At 37.5% G+C, this 14,887-nt stretch overlaps 1 protein-coding gene across 4 annotated transcripts in view; it reads right to left on the bottom strand.

The window, feature by feature from the left end:
- FLI1 (Fli-1 proto-oncogene, ETS transcription factor) overlaps positions 1-14,887 on the bottom strand; it is a 154,370-nt gene that overhangs the window by 40,505 nt on the left and 98,978 nt on the right. For all 4 annotated transcript variants that reach the window (XM_031960915.1, XM_031960914.1, XM_031960912.1 and 1 more), the window contains exon 4: positions 9,105-9,308. In XM_031960915.1, coding sequence (XP_031816775.1) covers positions 9,105-9,308 — 204 coding nt within the window. The remainder of the gene's footprint in view (positions 1-9,104; positions 9,309-14,887) is intronic.

Here is a 14,887-nt window from a genome sequence, read left to right on the forward strand (position 1 = left end):
TTTACAATATGGGCAGGAGGGGACTACCAGCTTGGCTGAGAGAACAGAATGATTGTAATAATTAGAGTAAATAATATTAATGGCAGGCAATAAAAACCCAGTGGGTTAGTTAGCCATGTTAAACCTCCCTCTTCCCTGCTCCAGCATCATTGTTATCAAAGAGCACTACTGTAATAAGAAAGAACCTTACTACATGGAAAATGACAAAGAAATGGATAAAAAGAATCATCAAGAATAGAATCAAGAATTACTGCCTTCTTTTGGCCTACAATCTTTTCTCCCTGCTTCTGTCTCTCTAGAACTTATAAAACTTCACTGGTGAAGTACATAAAGAAGAACAATGTCTCTGAGGGGAAAAAAAGCCTTCATCGTCAGTATAGGTTTAGCAGAGAGCACAAAGCTTAGATAAACCATATTTATTAAATTTTCCCCTTAGTGAAAATTCTTCTTCTGGCATATGTGAATTCCACAGGAAACTCTCAGAGAACACAGAAAGAAAGAGTTTTTTGACCTCCCTAAAGCTTGCATGAAATACATATTTCATGGTTACCTAGGAAAAGGATTTTGCCCTAAAGACTATTTTTGGTTCAAGTTTCACTCTTAGAAAGATTGCCTTTCCTGTAAAGGCTAGCGGGGGAGTTGAGTGTTTTAGCTTTCTTCCTGAAGAACTAGTGTTGCCTCCTCCTAATCCTTGTCTAACAAGTTCTTGGGGGCAAGGAAGGCACAATACTTTCTTTTCTTAGATGAACTTGCTAAGAAGTGGTAGGATTCCCACTGGAGCCCACCCTGATGATATTTGCCAAATCTTTGCCTGTGCATGCATTCCATGTGTGTTATTTGAGGATCATTATGTTGGAAAATTTCGCATGGAATTTGGCTCAGCATTGATGTATTGCTGAATCCCTAGGCTACCAAAGACCCCACCAATAAAAACAATTTCAGTCACAGAAACCAAGAGCTCATTTAGACCAATCCTTACTTGAATCACAAGTCCACTACAGCATCTCTGAGAAACAGTCATTTAGTCTTTCTTTTAACATTTCCAGGAATGGAAAACTCACTGCCCCTGAGGAAGTCAACTCTAGTTTTCTACAGTTTTAGCTGTTTAGAAGTTCTTCCTTATAATAATTCAAAAAGTGAGTCCCTATAAATCCTATTTTTTCTCTCTGGGATCAGGCAGAACATGTCTGATTACATTTCCATATGCATTCCTTTGCTTCTTCAGTGATGTTATTGATATGAATACTCCTTTCTTTGATGTAGATTGTAGCCCCTTTATCTCCCTTCTCATCCTATATAATTCTTGTCTGCTTGAGATACTAGTTGATGCAGTGGAAAGACCAAGTCAGGAAAATCTGAGTTCAAATTCTATCCCAGACATTTATTAGCTGTGAGATCCTGAGTAAATCAATTAACTTCTGTTTGCCTCAGTCTTCCTCAAATATTTTGGGGATAGTAACAGTACCTATCTCCCAGGGTTATTATAAATGAGATAATTTTTATTTATAAAATGTATAACAGTGCCTAGCACATAATAGGTGCCTTCTTTGATGTCTTCTGTAACAGAAGATAATTATTGTATCTATCTTGTTTTCTCTTATTTGGGCTAAACATTCAACCAATTCTTGTATCTTGCTCTAATTTTTTAATGTTCTATTTAAAATGTAGCTCCCAAAACCGATAAAAAACAAGAAGATTAAAATTTCCCATCATTTTGAACACTCTACTTGTATTTAAGTCACCCAAGTTTGCATCAACTCACAGAACTTGGCAAGAGAGGAACAAAGAAAGCCCCCCATATTATAATTTTATATTGTAATTATTTGTGGATATATTGTATCACTCTATAGATTATGATCTCATTAAGTGTACAGATTTTACTTAATACCAGTCCTTGGTAGCCCTATTCTGATGCTTCATCATGGTGTGAAGATGACCCCGAGTTCCAAAAAGCTATGCCAGTAGGAAATAAACTTTTTTTAGTGGCTCCTAACAAGTTGGACGGGCTTTGAGTATAATATGCTTTCCTCAGTTTCAAGTAGCATGCTTTATATTCTGTAGACAGTTAATGATATATTCACCATAGCTTAAGATAACACAGATTTTTCCAGGTCTTCCATGTGACCAGAAGGAACATAAACCAGTTTCCCAGAACTACAGGCAGAGCCAACTTAATATCAATCATTGATTCCATGGAAACAGAATTTTAGATTGTCATATTATGGAGGCAGTTAGTTCCTTAGGAACAGAGCAGCAAAGTAAAATGAAAATGTCCTTGTTGGGGAGTTCACCAAATGAGCCAGGGAGTCTTGGAAGATTGAGAAGTGGGAAGAAGGCTGAGTGTTCTAAGAAACACTTTGTCCCTTCTCTTCCCTTCTTCCCTCAAATGTCAGAATAGGGTTCGGGACTTCTTTCATGGCCTGGTTTTTTTATAATGTCTCAGAGAGATTTTTGTAAAACAACATTGATTGAACCAGCACTACTTGGGGTATGTCATAAGGACAGTCCCCAGGGGCAATCACCATTTAAGTATGTCCACAGGTTTCACTGAGGTCAAATTTCATAGCTGGTTGGAATAGACCCTGCAATAGCATGAATCTCTGACATCTTTATTGAGTCTGGCTAAAATTGGAGGCTGTTTGGAGACTGAAAGAAGGGAGAGACTGCTATGGCTAATCTTTGAAGTGATGATTGAATAAACCTTTATTAAACACCTCCTATCTGTCAGGCATCTGGAGGCAGTCTTGTCCAATGACCAGAGCCCTAACCTTAGAGTCAGAAAAGCCTGAGTTCCATCCTGCCTCTGACATATGTTGCTTGTGTGACCCTGGGCAAATAATTTTACCTTCTCAGCTTCCTTCCAAACAACCTCTAGCAATACAAATCTATATTAGTAGAGATAACTTCTTTTATTAGCAATTCCTAATTAATAATTACCTGTTAGTAATTCCTGATAACAATGAAATGATACATCCCACCAAAGGAATAAAAAAGAAGAAATTCACAAGGCACTGTGATAAGCAAAATGAAACAGAGAGGCTCTCCTCCAGGTACTTAATATTCTATTCTACCTGAATTGTTTCTTAAACCTCACTGATTGAGCAGCAAAGAAATACTTGACTCTCCAAATTTTATTTCCAGGCATTTCAACACAGTTCTATACCCATTATTCAATAATAGATTAGCATCTCCAATCTATTTATCAAATTTGACTCCCACTACCCTTCATTTACTTTTAGATGATTGCTACTGGGCTTAGGAGGCTGAAATTCTCAACATGGATTTCAGGAGTAAATTTTATATACTTCAACCAGTTTGACTAATCCACTGAATATGAGGAAAATCTGAGTCCCTCCTCCCCCCACTCCTCATTTTGAACTCTTTTAATAGTCCAAACTTTGGTGTGTAATGTTGCTGGAAAGGATAAAGCATCACCAACTTAATTGCCCAGAGCCATCACCTTTGCCCGGCAGTAGAGGTTGCAGGTGGGAATGCCACAGAATGGGAAACATGTTTTCCATTAAAGCTTAAATTAAAAATGGAAATGGGGGGAAATATCTTTTCTGTTGCCTTCTTGCTACACGAGGTATTTATTTCTCCTGTGTTGCCACCATTTGGAAATATAGTAATGTTTGTGAAAAGTCAGACTCAGACACTCACATACCCCTAAATTCTTCTGTTCGATGAGAGTAAATGGACTCTTTTCTCTCCTTCTTTCCTCCCTACCAGATGCTTTTCTTCTCCCAAACATCACAAAACTCCCCCCAGCGGTCTTGAGAGTGAACTTCTAGTAAGGGACAGTTAAGTTTCTTTTGAAGTCAATCCCAACTTTGGTATGCAAACATCTAAATCTCATTTCCCCGAAGCCTGCCTCCTATAAATATGGCCTTTGTCAAATGGAGTGAGTATGAGAAAGTACATCAACCAATTATCTCCAGACTTTGAAAAGCAGTGGAGAAGAAAGATAGGGCTAACTGTGCTGTCAAGTTTGGTTAATCTGTCTCACTCTAAGAGCCCATATGAAAAGCTTTTGAAAAGAGGTTATCTTTCCGTGTGAATAAAAAGCAAAATATACTGTGGGAAAAGTGGCTTGTCCTTGGGAACTGGACAGAAGTATAAGGACATTTTAAAGGTGGTGGGAACAAAAGAAGAGATCTTTCAAACCTTATTTCCCTAACCTAAATTGAATTTTCTGTCATAATAGTCCCTACATCATTAGCATGAGGTAGTGTATAAATAGATACCATAAAGAGAATTGGGAGACCTGAATTCTAAGTATTGTTCTGTTATTCCTCCTTTGTGTGACAATGAACAAATTAATTTTTTTTCCCTAAGGATTCAGTTTCTTCAGCTGTACAATGGGAATACTAATAAGATTTCCATATATAATCCACAAGGAGGCATCATATACATACCTAACAACTGTTACCTCTTAGTTGTCTGGGAGGCACTGTTTGCCTTTAAATACTGATGTGGATTGAGTCTGATTGGCAATTGTTCTGGGATGTCTGAGTGTCTCCAGGAGAATTTAAAGTGGTCATAAATGACGAAGGGTCTGTTTCATTCTGAGAGGTCATGGTGACTGTGTATGTACTATGCATATGGATGGAGGGATAAAGGGAAGGATGAATGAATTGGTATCTGTCAATTCATTTTGAATAAATTGAATATCAGGAAAAATTGGGACAGACTTGATAAATCCCAATGAGGCTGACAACAAGCAGTGATTCTAGCAGCTCCAGTCAAAAATTATTTATATCCCTATTATAATGTGGTAAGAGTAGAAAAGTACTAGATTCAAAGTCAAAGGAGCTGAATTAATATCTATGTGATCATTGGCAAGTCATTTCATTTCTCTTGACCTCAGCTTTCCAATCCCTAAAATGGACTAGTTGATCTATTAAAAGTCTCTCTATTTCTTAATTAATGTTTATGTGATTCCCTACCCTGGAAATTTGAGCAATATTGGATGTATGGATAGGATCTTCCTTAAGCCAAAGAAAAGTTCCTTTTTGCAACAATCTGATCTCAGTGCAGAGAGAAAAGACTTACTCTAAAAGATTTCTGTTTTATACTGAACACCAGAAGATAGAAACTTCAGAGCAACATCTTAACTGGAAGGCCTTGTGCAATACCAAAGTTCTCTACTCAAATTTTGTTTCTTCACTCATCCTCACTATTGGTTCTCCTTGGGCCTCTAGGGAAACTTCTCCATTGGTATAGGGGAAGATTGCAGATATTTTTCTCGTATTTCATAGAAATAGGAGACTTTCCTCCTTCTCTTTTACCCACCCCCCAAATGACAAGGCATAAGAAATACCTCCCCTCAAAAATACCCTCTTTTCCTCAAGAACTGACCTCCCTCCATTAGTACAAACATCCGATGGAAATAAGTCTGGAAAAACAATAAAGTATTTAAAGGTGTTCCAGCATTGGGGAATTCCCAACAACTGGGACATCAGAAGAGCACAGCTGCCTGGAAAGAATTTTCTCCTATTCTTCTATCTTTCTTTCATGAGGGTTGACATTTAGGTGTCTAAACTTGCTACCCAGCAAAACCCATCACTGAAGGAGTTAAGAGGTTAGAAAATGGAGAGTGAAACTGATATGCCTAGTGCTAGGGACCAGAACAAGCTGATCAGAAAAATAAAATTTAAAAATAAATGAATCTGGTCTGTTAAGGTGACTCATTGTAGGACTGGTCTCTCAAAGGGCTCTATACATTTAGGTCTTGTCTTCTTCTCTTAGGGACTTTTTAACAAGTGCTGACACCTTCTTTAATAATTATGGTTTGAACCCAAAAGTCAGTAGTGGGATCCCTTGATTATTTTTTATTGGATTGTCAGCAAGAAAACATCAGTTCAAGGAGCCAAATGGGAACAAATGGACTTTACAAATGCAGCTAGTATTTGTTAAATAAGTAAGGCATTTTCACCTTAAAATGTTATTTTTCACCATGGGACTCAAGTATTATATATTGAGTCACCGTGGAATATCTTTTAATAGTGGTACATGTTTATTTCCATCTAGAACTGAAGTTTAGCTGAAAAATGTATTTGGTGTTACACAGGACATCATTAGGAAATTAGGTGAAAGACATAACTGGTGAAAATGACTACAGCTCTTTATCAAATTAGGTTACCTTGAGTGAGATAGTATCTAGAATCAGGAAAGTGAGAATTCTAGAGCTATCTTCCTCTCTTCTAGTCAGATCTCCTATAAAGGACTATGTTTAATACTACAGACCAAATTTTAAGGATATTATCCAAGTGGAACTTGTCGAGAAGAAGTTGCCCAGAATGGAAAAGTGTACAACTTCAGGATTGCTTGAAGGAAGTGGAGAAGTTTCCAGGGGAACAGAATAGCTATCTTTAAGTATTTGAGGGACTGTTACATGGAAGACCAATTAAACTTGTTTTGCTTGTCCCATAAGACAGAACTACGAATAATGGGAGAGTTCCAGAATCAGATTTAGGCTCAACCAAAATCATTCAATTGGTAGTCTACTAGCATTTATCAGGTGCTTACTGTGCCAGGTACTATGCTAAGAACATTTCCTAATAACTCAATCTACTTAAAAGTGGAATGGGTTACCTTGGGTTTTCTTTCATTGGAGGCTTTCAAGCAGAACCTTAACAATCATTGCTACGAATGCTGAAGAGAATATTTCTATTTGAATTGAGGTTAGATGGGATAATCTCTCATCTAAAGTTCCTTCCATAGCTGATATTCCGTGATCATAATTATCGTTAGTGTTGTGTCTCTCAATTCCTTTATCCTAGGCTCTAGTCTGATTAATATTACAGCTAAGAAACAGGTAAGTAGGTAGTGTAACGGATAGAATGCTAGACCTGTAGTCAGGAAGACATTCAAATCTGATCTCACATACTTACAAGCAAATCATTTAACCTCTACTTCAGTTTGTTCCTCTGAAATATGGGGATAAAAATAGCACCTAGTGTTGTAAGGATCAAAGGGGAAAAATTATAAGGTACTTTGCAAACATTAAAGTGTTATCTAAATACTAGTTATTATTGTTACTGAGTCATATAGTCAATACAGACTTGAGAGGTGACTGCTCGCAAGGAAATAGGATTGTCTTTCTTTCTTTATCATGACAGGGGATCTTAGTGTAAAGAAGACTGAACTATAAGTCATAATGCATGCATTTAAGTACCAACTTAAGTTTAAGTACCAATAAGAGTTTGCCCTCAAACTCTTTAGGTTTGTTTCCTCATGTATAAAATGATCTCTAAGAGCTTATGAAAACTTTTGTAGGCTGTGTGCCTGTTTTATTTTTTCAATTCTATCAGAGACCATAGTTGGTTATTCTCTAAGTATTTATGAGCAAGGAAATATGGACATTAAAATATACTAAGTACTCTAAACAAAGGAAGAATGAAGTAACACGTAAATAGAAGAGAGAAGAATATTTCTCTATTATGTTTAGGTGGAGTTTTAGGAGGGATGGAGGGGGAGAGGGAGAGAGAGAGATAGAGAGAAAGAAAGAGACAGAGAAAGACAGAGACAAAGAGAGACAGAGACACAGAGAGAGACAGAAAAGAAAAAGAGAGACCGAAACAGAGACAGAGACAGACTGACAGACCAAGAGAGACAGCATGACAGAGAGGGATAGAGACAGAAAGAGACAGACTGAGAGAGATACGCAGACAGAGCACACAGAGAGAGACAGACAGAGACAGAGAGATACAGACTGACAGAGAGACCCAGATAGAGAGACAGACAGAAACCGAGACATTCAGAGAAAAACAGAGAGATAGAAAGACAAAGAGTCCTTTATATTAGCAGCCAAACTCTAACTTGAGCTAAGTAAATGGTACCAATATATCTATATATTATTTAATATGTATTTTTTACATCATGCACACTTATCTCTTTGTGACTCAAGGTGTGCAGATAACTAAGCCTGCAATCTCAAATTGCTGCTAGAGATTCCATGGTCATTTTTTGTTTTGTTATTAGAGAATACAAATACAATTATTCTTATTTCTTGCTGATATATTATTACCATGTAAGCCAGAAAAATGGCAAGTAATATGCCTATGAAATATCAAAGAACATAAAGGTTCAATGTGCAAATGCAAAAGGCCAAATAAAAGCAGTTATTTTGTTGTTATTATTGTTTTTCACCTAGTTTTGGTTTATTATAATGAGTGCTGGTGGCTTATTAGCTGAATAAAGTAAAATATTTTCTTGGAGGAACTTTCTGAGTTTAGAACAGTTTTTATCTTGTAGTAGGGAATTAAAAATTATAGCTTCTAAGGAATCTTACAAATAGGAAAGTTCATGAGTACTTTTTCCAGATGCTACTGGAAAGCTGAAAGCTACCCATTGAGCATTTTCCCCCCAAACCTCTCCATTTTTCTGTTCTCTTTCAATTCTTTTAATTACACAGAGTCCCAACTTCATATGCCTTTAACATTTGTTGATTTTTTTTAAAGAAGAGTATGCTCAAATTATTCTATATCCAGGAGTAACAAGAGTAGTCAGTGAAAAGTTGGGGATAGGTTAGAAAAGGAGAGAGTTAATATGCTGTTGTCAGGGTACCCGGGAGCTATTCAAAACTGAGAACCTTAGATCCATGCATCTGGAGAGTTTCCTGTGTGGCTTTTTAAAAATAACTACTCAAGAAAACACAGGTCAGGCTGTCCATCTAGAAGAATAAAAATAACAGAGTCCCATAGTCTACACCCTTCTAGAGGTCTCATCCTCACTCCCATCCCATTCCTTTCCCTGTTTGCTTAGTTCATGCCCTTCTGTGAAGAAGTCACTTGACACTATTTCCCTTACACATGGGACTATGTGTAGCCCTCAGCAGTGTCTTAAAGAGCCAGTGTGACCTTGGCAATTTTACGGGAAAAAAAAAGAATCCTTCCAACACAAACTGATACCAAGAGGATGAATTTTCTTTCCTTAAATCTGCCTTGGGAATTAGTCCATTCACAAAATATCTACTCTAAAAACCAAGCTATAAGCTAAAGCTTAACACTCAGAACCTAATGTTGCTTTCTTGGGATAGTTTCATGTCTAACCTGAGGGCCAGCACACACACCAACATCCCCAAGAGAGGGAGAAGCACTTACTTTCCCTGAGGTAAGTAAGGTGTGACCACAGCACATCTGTGTTGTACAGGGAGGTGGTTCGGAGAAAGTCCTCCTTGTTCATTTTACACAGTTCTTTGCCATCCATATTCTGGAACAAGGTTGTATCAATGTCCATTAAGCCATATTCCTTTATTGCCCACTCCAGCCACTGGCGTACATGTTCCTGGGTCCACAGAGTCGGATCTAGATGAAGAAGAAAACAGAATAAGGAAATGGTGTCTGCTTAGTCCAAAAAGCCATCCCTCCATCCATTCATCTTATGCTATTTTTATGAAGCCTTTCTCCATGGGGGAAAGTTTTTGTTCCCAGATGGGCTTTCCAACAGCACCCATCTGGGGATCACATCTGCAGCTGTCTGAACCACTTAGTATTTCACAGAGCTTTTTAGACACTTCCTTCTAAAACCTGACAGGAGACTCTTTCAATTTTTAGAAGAGATGTTGGTAATCTGAGCCTAGGAAGTGATAGCATGAAAATGAAAATAAACACTAGTTCATAGATATCATACTTCTCCCCCTCTGTCTGTCCCTAGTGCCAAAAAAAAATGAACAATTTCTAGCTCAGAAATACTATTGGTGGTCACATATCTTAAAGATCTTGAATGAATGAAGAAAATTAGATACTTAGTCTGCAATTATACCTTCACATCCAAAGGCTAAGACCTTTGAGATAAGACGGGTTTAGTTTAATTTCCATCAGATGATCCCAAACATGCAGTTGAAATTCATGTGTTAATTAAAGTCCCATAAGCATTGGGCTGCTTTGTTGGACATAGAAAAATCTCTGATATGAGAGTGGATTTCCCTTAGGTCTGGCACATAATAGGCACATAATAAATATTTATTGATTGAATAACATGACCACCAACAAACCAAAGACAGGATTTTTGCCACACTGAGATCTTCACAATCTATTCCTAGCAAGCCAAGGTTTGAGGGTTGGGAGGGACCTCTTTGATTGGGAACCAGTGATAAGTATCCCACAGTCTGTCCCTGGTGCCCCAAATTGAGGCTAAGAATTCTTGCTTCCTATAGTATCACTATTGCTTCTCCAGAGGCAAAAAAAAAAAAAAAAAAAAAAAAAAAAAAGGCGGAAACATAATGTGCTCTCTCTCTTCTTTTTGCTTTTCCGTTCCTTGGCATCATCCCACCTTCTAGCACCAGCTCTCTTCAAGAGCACATAACCATCTTCCGGCCTCCTGTGGGGTACAACTCCTCCTCAGCTCCCCACAAGGACTGCCCCATTCAACAAATATCTCAAATTTTCTTTTCCTGCCCCCACCAATTTACCTGACCTCTGCAGTTACCCTGTTCTTTTGCCAAAAAATATAACTTCTCCAAAAGCCACACTGCACACATACTTTCTTTCCTCTCCTCCTCCCTCTCCTTCACCTTTGCCCCTCTCTCCTTTTCCTTCCTCCTTACTTCCTTTTCTCCCTCTCTCCCTTCTCCCCCCCTCCTCTCTTGCTTCTCCCTTTTCTTTTTTCTTTTTCTTCTCCCCCTACTTCTCTCTCTCTCCCTCCTTCCGCCCCTCCCTCCCCTCCTCTCATTCCCTCTATTGCTTACCTGGGTATTTTTTTCTGTTTCATTTCTGGAAATAACCAAGAAAACTGACCCCAGGGAAAGTGGAAACAACCTGACAACTGTTTCAAACTTTAAAGAAAATATTCTTCCATTGCTCAGTTTCAGGGAAGGTTCTTTCATCTGATCAATGCTCTTCTTAACTCCCTGCTTTATGTTACCACACCATACAGCCCCCTACATTCTCTCTTGCAAACTGTAGTTTTATTTATTTTATTATTCTTTCCCCACCTGCTTTTGGGCCCTGTCACAATATTATTTTTTTTCCCTCTGCAGCACAATGACTTATAAATCTTCCACTCTGGATTATATTAAACTCTTCCAAATGCATTTTCTGGATGATTTAGATTTAGTTTCTTCCAATCTAAGCTTAAAGCTGATGATTAATTAGGGCCTTCATTTATATCTGTCTTAAAATGGGACCATAAATCCAGGCTATTGTTTTCGGATACTTTATTGCCTTGATTTGTGGACTTGCCCAGATGAGAGGCTTTCTCCCTAGTGCCCAAGAAACTGACCTGACCTACACCAAAGTGACCTCTGAGAGATGCCTAAGGATTTGGTCAGTGCCAGAAATGCCAGTGAATTCCATATTAAAATTCCTATTTCATTAAAATGGACTCACGAAATGAAGTTACTTTTTTTTTCAATTTAAAGGGACAAGTGACTGACTAGACAGAACTTTTGGGAACAGAAAGACACTTCTCTGTTTCGCAAAGAACAATAGAAAGAGCTCTGGTTGTGGAAGCAGAGGATCTTTATGAAATCTTGCCTCTAATGCTTATCACTTATGAGACTTTGGGCAAATCATCTACCTGATTTGGGTCTCAGTTTTCTCATCTATAAACTGAGGAGACTGGATTTGATTGTACTTAAGGGCACTTTTATTTCTAAATCTATGACCTACATTTACTCCTTTTTCTACTCTTTGCTGAACTCACAAAACATGAAGGAAGAGTAGGTCACTAGAGAAATACCAGATTGTGGCCTGGGACCCTGCTTTGAGACAACAGGCCTCTTGTCAAGAATCCTTAGGACCATGGAATCAAAATGAGATGACAAATATAAAGTGCTCTGCAAACCTTAAAGCATTCTGGACTGTTAGCTATGAGTATTATTACTACCTGAAATGAGATGGTAATTACTATTGGTTCAGAATATTTGTCTGACAAACCTGGCTCTTATAATGGCTTTACCAAATTGGTAATTGATACAAATTTTAGTTGGGGAAGGTGGTTAATGTACTGGATGAAGAAATCATAGTTTTAAAAATCTTGACAGGCTGTATACACTTTCGGCTTAATTTAATAAAGTGAATTTCATTTCAGGTGACTGTAAAGTCTTAAGTGTGACTTCAAAAAATTAATTTCACAAATACAAGATGAGGGAGCCCTATTTATATGGCAATTTGTCTGAAAAAGATCTGGGGGCTTATTTGGACTACAAGCTGCATAGGAGTTAATAGTATAATAAGGTAATAAAAAAAATCAATGTAATACTGGACTATATTAAGATGTGCATAATTTGCAAATGGAAGAGGTGATAATTCTGTCTTACTCTGCTCTGATCAGATCACATCTGGGGTATTGTGTTAATTTCTGGGCACCAGGAAAGGCAATTAGGATGATAAAGGGTCCTTTGCCTATGCAACATAAAACACATTTGAAAGACTTCTCTAAACTAGAGAAGAGTCAAAAGGGAGCACAATAGCTATCTAAAAGTATTTGAACATCTACCATTTGATAGAGGGATTAGACTGTTTTGCTTAGTCTCCAGAGGTGGGAACCAGGAACTGTGGGTAGAAATTTCAAAGAGGCAAATTTAGACTTGAAATCAAGAAAAACTTTTTAAAAATTAAAGTTCATCCATATGTAGGATGGATTGCCTTAGGAGGCAGTAGGTTCCTAGCATTGATGTTGTTCAGGCATCTCTAACTCCTTTGTAACCCTGTTTGGGATTTTCTTGGCAAAGTTGCTAGAATGGATTGCCATTTCTTTCTCCTGCTTATTTTAAGATGTGGAAACTGAAGCAAACATGGTTATTTGACTGAGCCAGGATCACACAGCTAGAAAGTGTCTAAGGCTGGGTTTGATCTCACAGCTTCCTGATTGTGGATCTGGTGCTTTATCCATTGTGTTACCTGGCTGCCCCTAAGAGTAAAGGTCTTCAAAGAAAATATCCATGAGTCAGATCTGCTGTTGTGAGGATATTTCTAGGGGCATGAGTTTTACTAGTTAACATTAAGTTCCCTTCTGACTCTGTTTGTGGGATATCATGTCCTGTGCTGAGATAATCCAGGTTGCCAGTTTTCTGAACTTTCAAAAGTATGAGAACAGGATGGGAATGAAGACAGAGTCAGTTATCAAAGGCCTGAGGAGACCAGTCTTGGATTTTGGGTGGGACAGAGTGACTTGGCTTTTCAGTTTAAACCTACCCTAGTGCCAACATTATGTTTGAGGGTAGAATGGCTTTATTTGGCCTATAGACATATACAAGAGAATAGGATATAAACATTCTAATGAATTCCAAGAGGGGCAGAGAGACAGGCGACCAAGGGTAGTAATAGGATCTTTAACATTTTTAAGTAAATAGGAACTTTAACATTCCTTGCAAATAGTTTATAAGATTCTGTCAGACCCATAAAACTTACATGGGCCCCACCCTTGTTTCTCCAAGGCCTTTCCGTCTGCCCCTACCATATCTAACTTGGCTCCATCGACACCTGCCTAAGGTCCTTTGTTCAAGAGGAATATTAAACCCAAAGAAAATAGGAAAGAGGCAGAACACATTTAAATTTCTTTCAGCCAAACTAAGTTCTTTAGACCTGATAGTGGATTTCTTTTAGGGTTTTTATGTAGCATTTGCATGGGTTCTTATAAAGGGACATCTAAGTCTTTCCCCTGCCTTCAGGCATAACTGTATTTATACTCTCATATTTGGACAGGTGCTTATCCTCTATGAAAGGTTTCCATGATAAGATATATTTCAACTTCTCTCATCATTCCACTCTAATATTTCATATCACTCACAGTCATGAATGGATAAGTTAAGATGGAATAAGTTAAGATTCTTCTGATTTGTCAGCTAAACTCCTTTGGACCATTATGCCAAAATAATGCTTTTTAATTGGTCTCTTTGCCTTAAGTCTCCTCTCTCATCCTTTACATAGTTGTCAAAGTGATATTCTTAAAACATATGTGTGACCATGTCACTCCTTTGCTCAAAAAAAACTAAACTAAACTAAACTAAAAAACCCAAACAAACCTCAGATCATGAGTGGCTCCCTATTATCTCAAGGATTAAACATAAACTCTTACATTCAGCTTTTAAATTGCTTCACAATCTGACTCAGGACACATCATTCCCTTTCTCATTTTCAATATTCCTCTCAACTTTCTTTCTTATTGCTTTTTCTACTGTCTAGCTTCTTAAACTATGGATTGCAACTCTATATGAGTCTCATAACTGCATATGGGGGTCACAAAATAATGATTTTCTATCAGTAAATGTTTGATTCGTATACCTATTTTATACACTTATATGCCTGGGGTCACATAAAAAGTTTTCAGGCAAAAAGGGGTTATTAGTAGGAAAAGTTTAGGAAGCCTTGCTCTATAAGCATTCCATTTTCCATTTCTGTTTCACAACAGGTTGTCTCCTATGTAAGAAAAAAAAAGTGGTCCTTATTTATCTTTGCCCCTTAGAATCTCTAGTTTCCTACAAAATTCTTGCTTTTTCCAGCATAACTATTTTCTATACATTTTGTGTTTCTTTGTATGACTATATGTTGTACCTCTCAATAGAATACAAGCTACTTGAGGGCAGGATACATTTCACTGTATCCTCAGCACCTAACATAATAGTTGGCAAATATTAGGTCATTAATAAACATTTATTGATTGGTCTTCATGCTAATAGAGTCAAAATAAAGTTAATTATAATTAGAAGCAAAATAATATGACTAACATAGCAATAAAAACTCCAAACCAAGGAAAATGTGTTTATTTTGTAATCATGACTTAACTCATTACACACATGTTAAAATATTCCATTTGCTAAATATAGTTGTTTCTATTTTAAAATAAAAATAGTAGTTGGCTTTGATTTTGGAAAGGTGGAACGTACAAATGCCAAAACTTATTGCGTCTGATGGACAGAACAGATTTCTTTAGCTACCCTTCT

Source organism: Sarcophilus harrisii, chromosome 3 (genome assembly GCF_902635505.1).
Source record: "Sarcophilus harrisii chromosome 3, mSarHar1.11, whole genome shotgun sequence".
NCBI classification, from domain to species: domain Eukaryota; kingdom Metazoa; phylum Chordata; class Mammalia; order Dasyuromorphia; family Dasyuridae; genus Sarcophilus; species Sarcophilus harrisii.